Raw genomic sequence first — 17,778 nt, forward strand, 5'->3', positions numbered from 1 at the left:
CAAAGCATTATAAAGAATAATATTGACAATAGAAATGTCCATGACTTGAAGTGATATGATTTTAATTAGTTTTTTTTATATAACTGACATTTAAAATCTGAATTTGCTTTAAAAAAAGGTCAAATTACATCTTGTAAGTATAATGTTGAATCAGACAAAAGAAAACAAAATTTTACAAAAATGCACTTTATTTATTCAACCACTAAAAAACAAATGAAGATTCTTTACAATCTGGAGTGTGACGGACTCCTTCACTGAGGTAAGAGGATGAATGAATGTTGAGAAAGCTGACGGCAAAAAGAAAAAAATCCCTGTCCATCACCAGCCAAAACGGGAAACAAGCTTCTCCTGATCATCTAAATCTTTCTGCACTTTCTTTCTCATGTAAAAGATGGGGCAGTCTCGACTGAAAAAGAGAGAATTTATTATTTAGAACCACAGGTTTATCAACTATCACCAAAAAACTAATTCGAAATATATAGTGAATATTCAATGTATTGGGCCTAACGTGCATGTGTAAACACCTGGTACAAAGCACGTCTTCATGGAGTGAACCTTGACAGCGTTGACACTGAGTCCACAGGCGAGAGAATTTCTCCTCTAGTGTTGACAGATGAGCAATCTAAAAGACACGCGTGGACAATCTTCAGCAACAGTAAGAACATATTTTGCCCCACGTACGAAGATAATTTTGCCAGGATTTCATTTGTATATTTAAAAAACCAAAACACACCTCTTTCTGATAAAGCTCAGACTCTCTCTTTTTGCAGAAGTCGCATACGGCCGCTGAAGAGGAAAACCATCAGATGTAGAGTTTTGTGATTTGTGGTACTACTGAAGCTCCAATTTAGCCCAACACACAGACTTGATACATACCATCAGTTTTCAGCACAGCTCTGCAGCCAATGCAAGTGCTTCTTTTCTGAGCGAAAGCCATGAGACCACCGACCCTGGATGTCAAGACCGTCTTACAGCGTGTGTGATCTCCCTCTGAAACACAGCAAAAATCGGTTCATCATCAGCCTTGAGGCACGGTGAAAGAAATTCTATTTTACCAAGTTTGCAGTTTTATTTGAATGTGATGAGATAAAAAAAGGCTATATACCACAAAACAATAGAAATGACTGACTGCACTAAAAACTAAACATCCTGGGTTTGTTGGCTGAATAGATGATACTCACTCAGTAACACACTCTCAGCTTTGCTCTCTCCCAGTATGGGCTCAAAGATGCGCAGTAAAGGCTTGGAAAGCTGCTGCTCCAGGTAGTACTGCGTGTCTATAGGGATGTTGTTCTCCAGCACATAGATGGGGTCCTGAGATACAGAACTCAGCAGTTATAACTACAGTACAGAAATTCAGCCACTTCAAAACAGACAATACACAACACTGACCTCTGATTTCATATATGCCGCCACTCCCTTTGTTGCTTTGGTGATGACGTACGGAACTCGATCTCCGAGGTTTGGAGCGCTACCGGCATCACGCTTCCGCATCCTAACACCCATGTTGGTGGAAAGTGGTTAAATGCGCAATAATTCCATACCAGCAAAGTCTGGTTATCTGAAGGCGCCCCGGTATATTATGTTTAATTGGTCTGAACAAAAACAGGCTGAATGAAAAGGCAAATTCACTCTCTGAATGTAGGTGGCGCTTATGGAAATGTAGAAATACAGTGGCTATACAAAACTGTGCTTCGCTTATAAACACTTTATAAAGCACCATACAGAGGCATGATGAAAAAAAAGCCATCAATTTTTCTGAAGACAGTCTCGTTCAGATATACATTCATATAACCCTCCCCCACACCAAATACAAACTCTTCGGATTTGCACGTATCATGAGAATAGTCTATTTCAATGTCAGAAGGGCGAATTTTGTATGAATTGCAGGTATGAATTAACAGTCAAGATAATAAGAACACACACCTCTCAGCTAGTTCGACGTGGGCCTGTTTGCCGGCATACTCCTGTGCGGTGCGTGTCAGCTCTTTAGTTATGACCAGCTGACTGATGTCAATGCGGTTACACAGAAGGTCAGAGATCACCTCTTTAGCATGGGCTACTGCTCCATCAGGGTCTCTGAAACACAACACACATTGTTATTCCTGTGAATTAATGTGCATGTTGGTATATGAATGGTGTCGCCCTCAGAACATTAACAAAAAAGGCTTTAAGTAAGGCTTGTAGAGTCATTGTCTTCACTATTACACATGCTAGTATGTGCGTCACTGTTGCGTATACGAGCGCATGGTGGTTTTCTGAGTGTGGCAATGTTTGTACCTGTCAATGAGGATGTTTTGGAGGCATGTATTGATAAGGTTGGCCACTAGAGGGCAGTTGTCTCGTCTGACAGTCTCTATTCCTTTGCAATCCATCTTATCATGATGTTCAGCATCGGAAGAGAAATACAGCCCGGCATACCTCTTTTTATTGATCAACAGATATGGGTAATAAACCTGAAAAATGTGAATGAGACAGAGAAGTTATTAAGAATAATTAACTTTACAATAAGGTCCCATTAGTTAATGCATTAACTAGCATTAATTAACAACGAGCAATGCATTTGTTGCAGTATTTAATAGTTGATAAAAATACAACTGTTCATTGTTAGTTCATGTTAGCTCAGTTCCATTGAATAATATTGACAGATACAACTTTAGATTTTAATAGTCTTTTAGTAAATGCTGAAATTAACATGAACTGAGTATAACTGCTATTAATAACTGCATTTCTCATAGTTAGCTTATGTTAAAGGTGGGGTAAGCGTTATTTGAAAAACACTGTTTGGAAGTTAGTCGGACCGACACACGAACAAACAACAACAAACGTATAGCCAATCAGCATTAGGGGGCGTATGACGGTGGAGCAGAGAGAACGGGCAAGAGGGAGATTTGAAGAAAGGGTAAATGTCTTAAAATAAAGGGTCATGTCTTGGCAAGAGCTTTAGGACCCCTGTTAATATTAGAAATGCAGTCCAGTGCTGGAGAGAGCCAAGTGGAAATGCGTGAAGACAGACGCGGAGGTTGCTTTGATTCGACTCCACACGTGGGTAACACTGGGTTTGAGTGTCATTGTTTGTCTGGAGCTGCTGTGCTGTTGGCAACTAACAACCAACTCTTGTTTGTAATTACTATTGTGTACTGTATGTTAGTTGATCCTGGTAAGTGCTCATTTGTCACAGGAGTTCTTCTTCCACGAGGGGGTTTGGCGTCACGGCATTGGTTTCCAGACGGACCGTTAAAGAACAAGACACACGTCTCGCGGACATCCTGTAGAATTCAACCAATCAGGTCGCGACTTTGAAACTCCTGAATTGTTTCCAGAAAAGTGTGCCATATGCACCAGAAGTTCAGCCAAAGGTCCGTGGGCGTGACGTCTGAGTCTGAAACTAGAGTCGCGCTGACGACTGCTAGAGAATGCTGTGTTTAGCTTTATTGTTAGTGCACTCGCCTGGCATCCCGGGGGATCAGGGTTCGAGACCGACTCGAAGCAGGGCGGTTAGGATTGGAGTGTGAGTTTTGGAGGCGGAGCAACGAAGAGAGGGGTGTGTTTGTTTGGGTTGATTTCAAATATCAACAATGTCCAACAGCTTTTTGAAATATCGCTTACCCCACCTTTTACAGATGTAGTTAACTAATGGAACCTTATTATAAAGTGTTACCATAATAACATTAGATGGCATCTGTTACGAAATCTGTACCTTTTCAAACTCTAATTTGATTGGTGGAACGAAGTGGGAGGAGACCCAATCAGCTGCCTCCCTTCCCAGATTCATTGCTTCCTGCACTGTGGCCACACCTAGTTTCACCATCACAGAGTCTGTATCTCCATAGACAACCTGAAACAGATTTGATTTGCATCACTACATATTTTCAGTGCATTGAAACTAAGGCAAAAAAACAAACATTTATGCCATTAAATACCTTTGCATCTGCCTGGTAACCATTAGAGATTGTGTATCTTGATTCCACAAGCTGTTTGGTCTGTTCAATCATCTGTCTACCAAAGCCTGTGACGCTCTACAGATGAAAGAGAGGAACTTAAAGCATCTCTGTCAAAAGCTGACAGTATTTACCCATGTGTGAGTGCTGAAACTGACCTGTGAGATTTCCAAACAGGGCAGTTTCCCCACCTGAGCCCCAGTGAACCCGTATACAGAGTTCGCACTGATCTTCAAAGCCAACTGCCTTCCGTCCAGCACCTGCTTTTTAAAGGGGTCCGTCTCTTTCTTCAGCTCTGCCTTCGCCCTAGAGGCACAACAAATAATGGGTACAACAATACCTTTTAATAGGGCTGTCATTTTTTCAGTTTAATGCATTAAAAATATTTAAAGCCATTAATGCAGCATATGTCTTTTCCCCCATCATCCTTTGGCTAGCATTACAATATATGATAACGCTCTCATTTCTGGAAATGCTTTTGAACCATTCCAGTGCGTTGCGAATAAGACACCAAAGAAGAACTAGGTGCAATAATGGTGCGCATCTGTGAATCTTCTGTCTGCTTGACACACACGACTCATGCGCACAGAAAGCCGATTCAGACAGCGCTTGAATTGACAAAAATATACAATTATGCAAAAATTCATGTTTTGTAGAGTATCCTCGCAAGCACAGTCTTAAATGAACGTAAAGTGTAGTGATAAAATGGGATGCACGTCAGATCTGCGTCATGTGATAGCAGATCTTAAAGTGATAGCAGCCTAAAAACCCTGCTGTAGTGTGTCATTAATGTTAATCAAAAAACTAAAGAAAAAAGAAAATCACTCACTCACTAATCTTGACTGAATAACTTTTGTAGCTTTAATAAGGATTAATCTATATTTAATTTACAATTTATGCAGTGAAGACTGAAGTGTTTGATAACTTTATTTAATTTCTTTATATATCCTATACCTGTTAGACCTACCTGAAAATCTTAAAGCACTGTTTACAGGGTTATATGGGTCAGAAAGAAGGAAAACAATACACTTTTTGTGCATTTTGACAGGGGAAGTAAAATTCTGAACTGGTCTTACTGGGCCAATAGGAAAAATTGAGCCCTGATATATTGAAGGCGATTGGTAAATGTGACATTTATTACAAAGGGTTTATGTGAAGGTTGTTTTAACTTCACTTAAATGAAATGTTATATAGTTTTTAAATTTTAAAATGTATAGAAGCCTTTACAAGGCTTTACAAGGCTATTACAGCTAAAATTGAGTAAAAAATGTTATTTCATAGAGACCTCAGAAGCAGTATTGGTATCCGGCGGACTGCGGTAAACTTCTTTCATAAAAAGATGCCATTAAACAAATATCTAAAATATATATATTATATATATATGCAAAATATATATATAAAAACTTTAATATTAGGTCAGATTAATCACACTTAATTACAGAAAAATGTGCAAATTAATTAGTTAATTTTTTTAATCGACTGGCACACATTTTTAATTACATGGAACTATTTGGTATTGAATATAAGACGTTTATTTAATCTTCATTTTTTTTTTGTTGAAAATGATCACCTTTTCCTGGCGCCCAGCAGGTTTTCCAGGATCTCAGGGAGCAGGCCCTTCCTCACAGAGCTCTTCACAAACAGATCACCAGTGGGGGTCTTGATGAAATCCTCTGGAGACAGACTAAAAACGTATGCACACAAAAAAGTAGTACAGCTTCAATTAGTCACAAAATGGAGAACACCACAATTAAAATTCATGCAAATCAAAGAAAAACTGAACATCACATGATACACACAAACACACTCCTCTCACCCCAGTTTGTCCACCTGGCCCTTCTGCAGGAGAGTAGTGTAACATAAATTGTGAGCCATCATGATGGAGGGATACAGTGAGGAGAAATCCAGAGTTGCTATAGGAACACTGTAATACCTGTAAACACATACAGCTTTTGCATTTGTGAATCATCTATAAAACCTAAATGTTGCTTCAAATTAAAAAATTGCATAGTACCAACATCCAAGTTAATGTCAATTTTGTTTTTAACTATCAGAAGAAGAAAAAACTGCAAGAATCTGTTGTCATTCACTAGAAAGTTTTTGTAATAAATACATCTCTTTATTAAGTACTTGTATTTATTTATTTACACTACTGTTAAAAAGTCTGGGGTCAGTAAGATTTTTTAAAATGTTTTTGAAAGAAGTCTCTTATGTTCACTAAGGCTAAGTATTGTGTACAATTTAATATAACTCTTTTAATAATTTATATGTAATTTATTCCTGTGATGTTAAAGCTGAATTTTCAGCATCATTACTCCAGTCTTCAGTGTCACATGATCCTTCAGAAATCATTCTGATATGATGATTTGATGCTCCAGAAACATTTCTTACCATTATAAATGTTGAAAACAGTTATGCTGCTCAATGTTTGTGGAAACATAATAAAAATGTTCCGGATTCTTTGATGATTAGAAAGTTTAAAAGAATTTATTTCAAATAGCATTCTTCTGTAACAGTATAAATAATTTTTTTTGTCTGTAACGTTGGATCTATTTAATACATCCTTGCTGAATGAAAGTTAATCTCTCAACAAAACTCTTGATGACCCCAAACTTGTGAACAGAAGCGTTTAAGTAATTTTTGATGATTGCTTTTTCTTTTTATAGAATTCAAAATATCCAATTTACTTATACTACTTATGATTTGAGAATGAGAATTTGGTCACAAAAGTGGGTACAAACCCTTTCTCTGGTTCTATGACAGTGGCTCCAGTATAGTCATCCCCTCCTTCTGGCCTCACCACTGGCATCACCAGATCCTGCTTCATAGCCTACACAATAAAACAAATCATAAAGCCATACACATTAAATGTTGGCTAGGTTTGTTACATTAACATATGTTACAGATAGACAAGTGCAGACCTGTCTCAGGAGCTGTGAAACCACTTTAATCTGTTGTCCGCGAGAGAGCAGGTAAGTCAGGGGCACCCCAGTTACTCTGGCCATTTCCATGTAATTAATGACACACATCAACTTCTGCAGCAAGCGCAGGGGCAGATACGCATCCTTCAGACAGTATACAGCCAAACGCCTGCGGGTCTGCTCATTCCCATTCTAATCAAAAATAAGGAGAGAGGAAAGACAAGTTTTCTGAGGGTTTACTGGACTCCAGATGTCTTAGATAAAGTTGAGGGATCTGATTGGCTAGAAGAGTAGAAGAGAGATCTGATTGGCTGCACCTGTAGATCTGTGATGATAGAATGCTGCACATCCTCCTTCTGCTCCTGCAGAAAATGGAAACTGACGGCGTTTAGTGTGTAAGAGCGCAGTTTATAATCTCTCAGCAACACCTACAACAGAGGAAAAAACTTGGTGGGTCACAGCATGAGCGGTCATGAATCCATCTGACAGAACAACGTGAGAGTCTAAGTTTAAGTGTGCATACCTGTAATAAGTCAAACTGCACACGTCCTTCCATATTCACAGTTTTGTTCTCTCTGCGACCCATCTGTTTGCTCTGGAAGTTGGAGTCTTTCAGAACTGATTTGATGCCCCACACACGACCCAGATATGGGAACATATTCACCTACGGAGACAGAAAGACAAGTGACTCAAATCATCATCCCCTGCCTGAATTATAATAAAAAGCCTTTCTGACATGTGCCATCACTGGGTTTGTTCACTTTCCACCAAAAAGACAAAAAAATTTATTTATTTTTGTGTTAAAACATTCAAAAACACTTTACCTTTAAGGTGGCAGCTCTGTTGAGGAGGTACGGAAAGTCAAAGTTCTGGATATTGTAGCCAGTGATGATGTCAGGATCCACTGTCCTCATAAACTCACCCCAGCTCTGATATAATCACACATATACATTTATTTACATATTTGTGAGTATATGTGGAGACAGACAGACAGACAGACAGACAGACAGACAGATAGATAGATAGATAGATCAGGCCGACGCACAAACAGCTTTAACATTGAATGAAAACTCAGAGGTTCGAACACAAACAAAGTAAATAGGCATTACATAAAAACACATAACTGAAACGCTACAACAATGTGGACAATTAGGCTATACTGAGGGTGACCAGATGAGATTGGCTGAAATTTGGGACCGGGGAGTGTGGTAGGCCTACTATGATATTAGACTACATAGCCTATAATAAAAGATGTCGTGTTAGCGGTCCCTAAGTTAATAACTAATGATCGCTGCGACGGAATTGAATCAATCAAAACTAACTTTAGCTGGACAACAATTTTATTCTAGAGCTGCTGTAAAGCCAAAACAATGTCTGTTACTTTAATTTCCTATTATCACTGTAAAGCTGGTTTGAAACAGTCCATATTATTAAAAGCGCGATATAAATGAAGGTGACTTGACTTTAGTCTAATTTTCGGGACAATAGGTGGTTTGCAGTCACGTGATTGTGAAGATGCGTGAAATTCAGATGGAGGGCCGGAAGTGAAGAGCAGAATGGACGAGATAGAGGAAAGTTCGTACTGTACTACTTTAGACGCTATTACAAGAGACAGATATAAACAAAAAAACAAAAAAAAAATCTAAACATATGGTGGACCTGATCCTTACGTTATGAAGTTTTTCAACTGAGTTCGAAAGATTTGCCTGCCATCGAGGCGGTAGATATCAGCAACTACCTTGTCTTACAGACATACTTTGACTTTACAAAGTTCGTAAACTGTTACGTTACACAAACATAGCCACTAGGGCTGCACGTTTTCAAGTTTTTCATTAACCGTTAACCGAGGCCCTTAGCGGTTAATACTCGGTTAACCATAGTGTACGCGCCGCAACCCCGAGATACAGACACACGAGAAAGGGGTAGTTCATTTTTAACACCTTTAATAACTGCACAAAACATCTTTAACTTTTAGGTGGCAAAATATTGTTTTAGGCTACCTAATTCTGTGAATTACACTGCACAAACCAAAAGTACTACTGCCGAATGAAGAAGGGTCAGTTCTCCCCAGAACATAAAATATTCATTTTATTTTATTTTTCGTGTTCGCATTTATATGGAACAAACAATTGGACGTGGCAGTTCTGGAAGCGGCACTAAAACTTTCACAGAGACCTCAAACAGAATGCACAAAGCCTTTCTTTAAAGTGAATTTCGTTTTGTATTAATTGTATCTTAATTTTAATCAATGTTTCATCAACCAATTACCTGGAAATAAGTAAATATAGCAGACATTAGATAATACGGAGCCGCCGGCGCGTGAACTGGAGCTCATCTCATAAATGAATTCCGAAACTCAGCGTAGGCTATAAGGTAGCCTAGTTGTCTCACAGACCTGAGAAATAAATCTATATTGAAATGTCTACTTTTAAACACAACAATTCAAAACGAAAGAAAACAGACTGCTCTCTGCTTATGTAATCCGTATGAAAAGTGCATTTCTCTCTGGCGCGTTCACTGCGAAGATCACGAATCAGCATTGTCAACTTGCAAACAATTAAAATGTCTCCTTGCTATATTTGACATTCATAATCATTACTTTTTCCTGTTCTTTTTGACAGCTTTTAGGTTATTGGCAGCGCAACCCAGGCTACATTACATGAACGCGTCAGCACCGAAAACATGGAGATGGAGATTTTTTTTAAATAATCGCACAACCTATTTGATATTCCAATTAAATAGGCTACTCAGTTAGGCTACTCATCCCAACCAACTATTAAAAAAATGTTTACTTGTAAGCGGTCTTTTTACATGTTAGTTTTTTACATGTGAGCGGGAATTGAAAACCAGGAGTGGACTGTTAGCGAAGTGATTAAAGAATACTAGAGTGGAGAGAGGAACGTGCTTTCGCTCCACTCCAGGCTTTGATCACATCCCCCTCATCAAGGTGAATACACCTCGTCTTTCCTTAATTTAAGACATATTCAAACTAAAATTAAGACATTACACTATTTGAGAAATGAAAGCCTATTTACGGCCTTAAAATTATGAAAAGTGAACTTCTTGTGGACAATTCAAATGTCTGGGAGCGCTCTGGCGGTGCAAAAATGTATTACAACTAAATTCAATGCACGCCATTGACGCCACTTAACCGAGCAAAATGTTTCACTCGGTTACGGTTTTTAACGGTTAATCGGTTAACCATGGACACCCCTAATAGCCACATAAGTTGTATTAACTCGCCTTTGACAAAGTGATCACTGCACACACGGGCATTTTCCGATTCGGCTCCTCCCGACCGCAGACATATGTTTGCAAGCCATTTTTTCCGGCACTTTTCTGTCAATTTCTTACATTTTTTCCCATTAAGAACATATTTTGGTACGATAAAAACTCCTCGTGGTTTCTGCTGTTTGATCGATTTGAGCAACCATAAACGACGCAAAACATAGGCGTTTTGAGTTTTTTATAGTGCTTCCTAAATATAGCAAGTCACTTCCTGCCCTCCATCTGCATTTCGCGCCATGGCAATAAAGTGACATGAAGTCATATGCAAACAAGCTATTAGGGCCGTATTCGGGACAACAGCTTAGATTTCGGGACTGTCCCAAATTTTTCAGGACGTCTGGTCACCCTGGCTATCCCCGATTCACAGTTGCAATTTCTTTGCATTTTAAGGAAAAGGTCAAATACGAGTTTGTCAGTGATGTAGGGGAAAATAAAGTGAGCTTCGTTTTGCTCACAATGAAGCTGGTCTTCATGGAAGTTAAGTTGAACATGTAGTGCAGGAAGAGCAGTACTAATTTAGCTACCAAACTTAGATATGCGCCTAAAATTAGAGCACAATTATAGATTAACAATAACATTAACAGAGTGAGCGGCCATGTAAAGTATAATGTAAAGTGGCTAATGTTAGCTACTGTGTACGTTTTGTCGTGTTTAAGGTAGCATATCACCTTTTTGTGGTCTCTCTCAAAATATTCCCACACTTTGGATTATCTGCCCGAAATATTACCGCACATACCGACTGATTAAAATTTTGTAGACTTTTAGGGGGCGGACCTGAAGTGGCATCATGTACATTTACATCTTTAGAGAAAATACACATGTAAACATTTACATTTAAGTATAGTTGGAGAATCTGTGAGTACGTACCTGCAGTAGCTGCCTCTCCTGAGTAAAGCAGAGAATTTGTGAGCCCACTATACTGGCACAGCTCTGTAAGGTGAAGACTGTCCGGATAAACGGCTCCTTCTCTCCCTGACGCTGCACCATAGAGGCGATCTGAATCACAGGGTCAATCTCCGGCTCTGGAAACACACCTGTAACACACACAAACAGTTCAGTTAGTTACGCAGCAAGATATAATACTTTTATTTGCAGGCAATTACAAGGCCAAGAACAAGCACAGTAATTGCACATGGTGGCAATGACACAATAAGCTTTTTGTTAATGTTAGTTTGGCAATGCATTACATAGACAAGTGGTTTGGTATAACAAAAATCTCTAAAAAGATGCAGGACAAATTTGAAAAAACCCAATACAATCCGTTCAATAATTTTTAGTTTTTTTATAATCATTTGATTATATAATATATATAAAAAAATTATGTATTAACTAAAACAATGAACAGTTTAACTTGTGGGGGCGCTAAAGAGTTTGATTGATCCCAAAATTTCTAAATGAAATATTGATATCAGTGTGGCAAATTTCACAACTTTCTTCCAAATGGTTTTATGGGAAGTCAAACAATCCAATGCAGCAAAATAAGAATAAGCTAAGCTTAAACAGAAGGTATAATGCCTAAACAAACACCTTTTCTGCCAGCACACTCAATATCAAAGCTCAGGACTCTGAGTGGAGCGATCCTCTGCCATTCTCCTTCAGCTGGATGACTGATCAGATCATTCCATGCCACATCCACCTCATACTGACACAGGGAAACCTGAGAGAGAAATCAATTCAAGACAATTCAATGGATCACTCTAATACCTTAAGTGACTGTAGTTGTTTTTCTTTTTCTTTTTACCTTTCCAGGATATTTTGAATCGGTCTGTCCTTCACTTCTCTCTTCCCTCATTCTGTACTTTCCTTTTGGAAGCTCAATCCAGCAGCAACCGACAACATCACTGTCCACCATGAACCTGCCGTCACATGCACATACAGCAGACCTTAGTGCTTTATCAGGTCAAGCAAACAATATCTACCACACATCACCAGTAGAGATGCACAATTCTGGATAAATTGAGAATCATTTTTTTCATTCACAAAGTCACAGAACACAGCCCTGGAAGTGGCCGGCATTAGCAAACAAGACACAGACAGCCCAAAAGATGCACTGCCCAGCTGGGTTATACAGACAGACTAGAGAGATATGCACATCAACTTGACTTTACTGTTCTTTGCTGACATCAAACTTGGAGAGGAGAGAACACAAGTCTACCTGATAGCTGTTCCCGCAATTCACTCTCATTGTTTTTTTTCTCTCTTTTCGTGACCAGAAGGATAGTTCCGCTTAATTTTCTCATCAATGTTGTAAACTTTATTTGACGCACTTTGACATGAGTCCTTGAGTAATTTGCGGGGCCCTACACAACTTGCGTAGTGTAGCATACGCATAGGGCTGATCGGCTCTGCTCCAGCTAATAACTGAACTGTGTGTGAACGTAACCGTATTAAGGACTCGAATACAGGACTGATAACCATATTCTGCTGCTGTGTGAACGTGGCTTTGTGAAGCTGTTTAAAACCTATAGCCTACAATACAACTGAGCCCTGACGAAAAGTTGCAAAACGTTTTTTAAACAGAAACGGTGGTGCGTTGAACACCCTGTTTTGATGACGCAAGAGTTGCAACTATGGCAGCTGAGAAGGCCATTTTTTGTGTTCTTTTTGAAGAATTTTCGGATCCTGATGAAATCGGTATAAATACTGTTTAATACTGATCCAACATTTGCCTTGCATTTCAGGATGAAACGACAAACATGTCTTCTAATAGCTTAAATTGTTGCATATACCGAGCTGCAGTGGGCACATTTGTAAATGACTTTACTTGGACCCATTGTGCGAGCCGTCTCTTTAATACCACGTGGTTTATAACATGTTGCTGCTGATTGGGCACACCCACCAAACAAAAGAAAACGTATCTCAAACCCCGTTGCACACCGTTTCCAGGAAACATGTTGTTCAACCCGGAAACTGTGGCAAAACGTTGCACACCGGTTGGAGCTTGAACGTGCCCCTGTTCTCTCTGGATCAACGGCTGCGCCAACACAGATTTCAATATTTTGCTGTGATTGGTTTGCTTTGATTGTACTTGTCAAAGGCCGAATAGTTATCATTAAGGAGTAAGATCGCATGGGTGTTTGAATCGAGATTCCAATCTTTTGACGATTAATTGTGCAGCTCTAATCACCAGTTTCAGAAACTTTCAAGTACACACAAACACATACCTGATCTCAAAGTCAATGTTGGCTTCAAAAGCCTGGTAGCTCTGGGTGGCGAAATTGGCAAATTTAAAGCCCTGCTCCAGGATACGCTTCGCTGGGGCAACCAGACGTGGCATCGCCATGGTAATGCGCAGAAAGTCATGAGGTCGGTTTCCATGGTAATGATACATACCTTAGTGCAAATATGGAAAAGTCAGTCAGCTACAAACAAGTCGTACAAACAGTTCGATTTTCCATTTACACTACCTTTAAATGTTTGGGACTTCAACAAAAAAAACAATACTTTCAGCAAGGACACGTTAAATTGATAAAAAGTGATGGTAAAGAATGACAAAATGTACCATGGTTTGCACAAAAATATTACTGTTACAACATATAATAATAATAATAATAATATAAGATATTTATAATGATTTCTGAAGGATCATGTGACACTGAAGACTGGAGTAATGATGCTGAAAATTCAGCTTTACCATCAGAGGAATAAATTACACTTTGAAAATATATAAAAAATAGAAAAGTTACTTTAAATTGTCATAATATTTAACAATATTAGTCTTAATGTATTTTTGATAAAATAAATGCAGCATTGGTGAGCAGAAAATACTTCTCTGAAAAACATTTTTAAAAATCTTTAAAAAACATTTGAATTGTAGTGTATATACACACACATTTTTACTAAAATGACTTACTTTCTTTTGTGGCGATGTCCAATGCCAGCACAGTGACCGCTATGTTGTCTTTATTGGAGCGCATGTCCTTCAGTACAGCAGAATTCAGCTCTCTCTGAAACTCAGCCAAGTGTGCATTTGTAAAACCTGAGAGAGACACAAGACAGTGAGAAATCATGAACGATGTGCTTACTACATCGCAATGACACTGAGCAGCATCCTGTAATTGGCGGCTTACCGTTGGGGGCAGGTACATAGAAATACGGGGCGAATCCATGAATGTGGCAGCACACGCTATTTCCACTGTCCGTCACACCAAACATGCGTACTATGGGCACTTTGCCCTGTACCTGCCCAGGCATACCTGCTACCGCAGGTCCTAAACACCAGACGACAGCACATTGAGGGAGAGGTCTGGATGAAATCATGAATTTTTATGTGTGCATCTGTGAGAGAGCATGCGTGTCTCACCCAGGTAGTAATCCAGGTCTATCTGCTGAAAAATGAGTGTGTCTGAGTTTGGTTGAAGAGGCGGTGCATGAGGTCGTTTCCAACGTGGATTAAGATCAGCAGAGAATAACGCACCTGAGCAAAAGAGGGTAGACCATGTCGAGGTCAATGGTCACAAAGTTAAAGTAATGTTTGTCCTTGCATATAAAAAACAAAATAAAATAAAAAAATAAGAATTATTCTCCAAAATTGGAAATAAAAAGGAAATTAACCATACAATCTAACCATATGATCCAAGGTGCAATACTATGAGTAGAAGCTTTTAACAAGATGTGGGAACCTTGTGCGAAAATTATTAAAATATTTTTTTTTGTTTTGTCAAATATGTCAAATTTATGATTATATTTATAGGGGTGTCACAATATATCGCAATACAATAGTGCAACATTATGTATCGTGGATAGTTACAATCTGAATTGTGTATAGTTCACCCAAAATGAAAAGTTTACTGAGTTTTAGTGTCAGTAATACTGTACATTAAGTTACTATGTATAATGTTGAATATAATGTATAATAATTTAATAGGGAAATATTTGTGGGTCCTGATAATGCCAAATGTCTTATGTTATCAGTAAAAAGTGGCCTAGATTATTTTAAATATATCTAGTGCAAGCATATTCGTCAAAAATAATTCTGTATTTTCAGCTTCAGAACCAGCACCAAGTCCAAGCCTATTCATTTCCACTCCCAATGTAATATGAAATTTAGCATTTTAAAGCTGCAGTCCGTAACTTTTTTGGGTTAAAAATTAAATTGAAATTAAAAATTAAAAATTAAAAATAAATTGAGCAAGTACATAACCAGCCAGTGTTCAAAACTATCTGCTTCCCGTAGCTCGATTCAAAATGGTAAGCTTGTAATGATGTTTTTAATTCCAGTGGTACTGGTGGATTTCCGTGGGAAATTCGAGCATGTCTTTGCGTCATTACGTCACATCTGTACACATAAAGAAGGTGTCTCGGCTAGTAGGCTATATTGCGTTTGAGGATGTTGGAAGTGGAGATTTATAGCCTTTTCTCACAGCACTTGATGTAATTAAACTTTTCAATTTGATGGCGGATCCAGAAAGGTTCAAACGACAATCACCAGTGACAACTAGAGATTCACCCGTTGTAAAATGCAAAAGACTTTGGAGTGGCTACAGAAAAAAGAGACTGCAACCGGGCCCATGCGAAAACAAGGATAAATATCGGAAGGGCTTTTGAAAAGTGCCGTGAACTCCCTTTTTTGAAGGGGTTCAAAACGGACGCAGAGATGGCTTTTTTTCTGCTGGCCAGGTAAGACATTTTAATGGTTCAATTATGAAACAGTAGCGCACTTGTTCACTTAATTCATAGTTAAGGAATAGGCTACTGAACTACAGGTAGCCCTAATACACATTAAATGTAGTCGCGCAATGCTGATGTTGTTAACATTAACATTTTGAGAACAAAGTATAATTTGCACCGTTTCACGGGATATAAGCGATCGTTATATTTAATCAGCGTGATTTACTGCAATGATTTGTTTCCCCTTCGTTGATCAGAACAAAGATGTTACTTGTTCAGATGACATTTTCCAGTGAAAATTCTTATGTTGGTCATACTTCCAAAAAGTAGAATCTGTGATTCTGATTGACAGTATCCACACTGGCGTGGTGATCGACAACATTCTCCTCAAAACATTTGATTAATCCGCGCTGTGCCGTGCCAAGGCACAACCCACGTAAAGTTGATAATTCCCAGAATAACTGCAATTGCAGATTTCGAACAGAGACGGTGACAAAGAAAAAAAACTACGGACTGCAGCTTTAATCAACAGTATATTTTTTTGTTAACCTGGCTTTTACCATATGTCTTGGAGTATCGCAATAATATTGCATCGTGAATTCAGTATCATGATATGCATCAAATCGTGACATGACGGTATCATTAGACCTCATACATATATATATATATATCATGCATTTTCTGTTCTAAGATAAGGAATATGGAATAAGCTTCTTTTCTTTTGCTTGTACTGTAATTGTATACATTGGTTATTATGTTGTTTTGAATATTTTTTAGATATTTTTGTGTATAGTAATAATTAATTTCATTTAGTTAATTAAAAAAACAGCCAAAACATACATACCCACTGGAATGACATCATGGCCAGCTTGGCCCTCCCCTGACTCCACCTCAATTTCCATTTCATCAAATAGAGCAAGTTCCTCTTCAAACTGGGAGGGACTATCCTCCCATTCTGTGCTTATTTTCCCCTTCTTGGCCTGTGAAGCCCCGCCCATTCCAGGGCCTCCATTGCGCCTTTTAAAGTCCATTCTGAAGCAGCCTTGAAAAAACAATTTAAAATCTTGATGAGCAAATTAAACACTCAAAAACACTTACGAACGTCCTGAGATGACCCTTTAAAAATTTCCAACTGGTTGAAACCAAAAAAAAGCAACAACAAAACACTTCCAAACTATCACTTCTATCTTGTCAACTGGATGTGTGGGGAATAAAGAATATGTAGGCTATCACAAATTATTTATAGAATATAAAGGAATATAATAAAGATTACACGCTACATAATTAAAAGTCTTAGCTCAACGTCTCAAAGCTAAAGAATAACATCAAAACGTAGAACAATAACATTAAAATGGAGTGCCTGACTACAACATTTACATAAAAGGGGCGGGGCTAATGAAACAGACTTACAAACTAGTGAATGGGTATTTCAACAAGCTGCATACTATTTGTTTGTTCATGCAGTTCGAGAGTTAGACAGACATGTTAACGTTACTTATAAAACATTTAGAAGCATAACGTTATAGGCCTACTGTATAACTTTATCACACGCTTATTATTTTACCTATAATTAATCGTAACTGTTAAGTAATTCAGCAATCAAAAGAAACATAATTATACAGCAACAATAAGATCGTATAAACATGATTCAGGCTCATGCAGTTTATTTTCACATTGCGTATTATATTGCGTTTTAAATAATATACAAGCCGAACTGGACAAACAAGAAACGTAGCAGAGCATGTTAGCAATATACAAACAATAAAGAGTCAGCTAATTCATGCAACATCGCAAAATGAGCTGCATCAGATATTGAGATGAACTCTAGCCACGGAACAAATACATAATCTTTCACCTTTTATTCCAGCTCGAGCTCTATTACTCCATATCTGCACTAGAAAAATCTCCCGCCACTTCACAGAGTTGAATGTCAGTTTCAACAGGACATGAGCAACATCCGTTTTCCCGGTAAAATTGCGTAGGGTCCACGGAGGACTGCAATTGGTCAAAAAGAAGGA

At 38.4% G+C, this 17,778-nt stretch overlaps 2 protein-coding genes across 2 annotated transcripts in view; one reads left to right on the top strand and one right to left on the bottom strand.

Moving 5' to 3' along the window:
- The window catches only part of LOC143721715 (uncharacterized), a 120,413-nt gene that overhangs the window by 54,973 nt on the left and 47,662 nt on the right, over window positions 1-17,778 (top strand). The gene's annotated exons all lie outside the window — the stretch shown is intronic.
- On the bottom strand, window positions 171-17,741 carry pold1 (polymerase (DNA directed), delta 1, catalytic subunit). Its single transcript, XM_077212330.1, has 27 exons — window positions 17,616-17,741; window positions 16,605-16,802; window positions 14,454-14,567; window positions 14,221-14,361; window positions 14,004-14,129; window positions 13,315-13,483; window positions 11,892-12,006; window positions 11,678-11,807; window positions 11,018-11,184; window positions 7,687-7,791; window positions 7,386-7,526; window positions 7,180-7,290; window positions 6,863-7,054; window positions 6,683-6,771; window positions 5,758-5,874; window positions 5,512-5,625; window positions 4,100-4,247; window positions 3,924-4,019; window positions 3,701-3,838; window positions 2,281-2,456; window positions 1,927-2,079; window positions 1,393-1,495; window positions 1,182-1,314; window positions 877-990; window positions 734-786; window positions 525-622; window positions 171-406 (listed from the first exon to the last, which is right to left on the bottom strand). The coding sequence occupies exons 2-27, from the start codon at window positions 16,789-16,791 to the stop codon at window positions 319-321; spliced, it is 3,318 nt and encodes a 1,105-aa protein (XP_077068445.1). The 5' UTR covers window positions 16,792-16,802; window positions 17,616-17,741; the 3' UTR covers window positions 171-318.

This window comes from Siphateles boraxobius, unplaced genomic scaffold, assembly GCF_051911475.1.
Source record: "Siphateles boraxobius isolate OS27281-9 unplaced genomic scaffold, OSU_SipBor_1 66, whole genome shotgun sequence".
Lineage (NCBI taxonomy): Eukaryota > Metazoa > Chordata > Actinopteri > Cypriniformes > Leuciscidae > Siphateles > Siphateles boraxobius.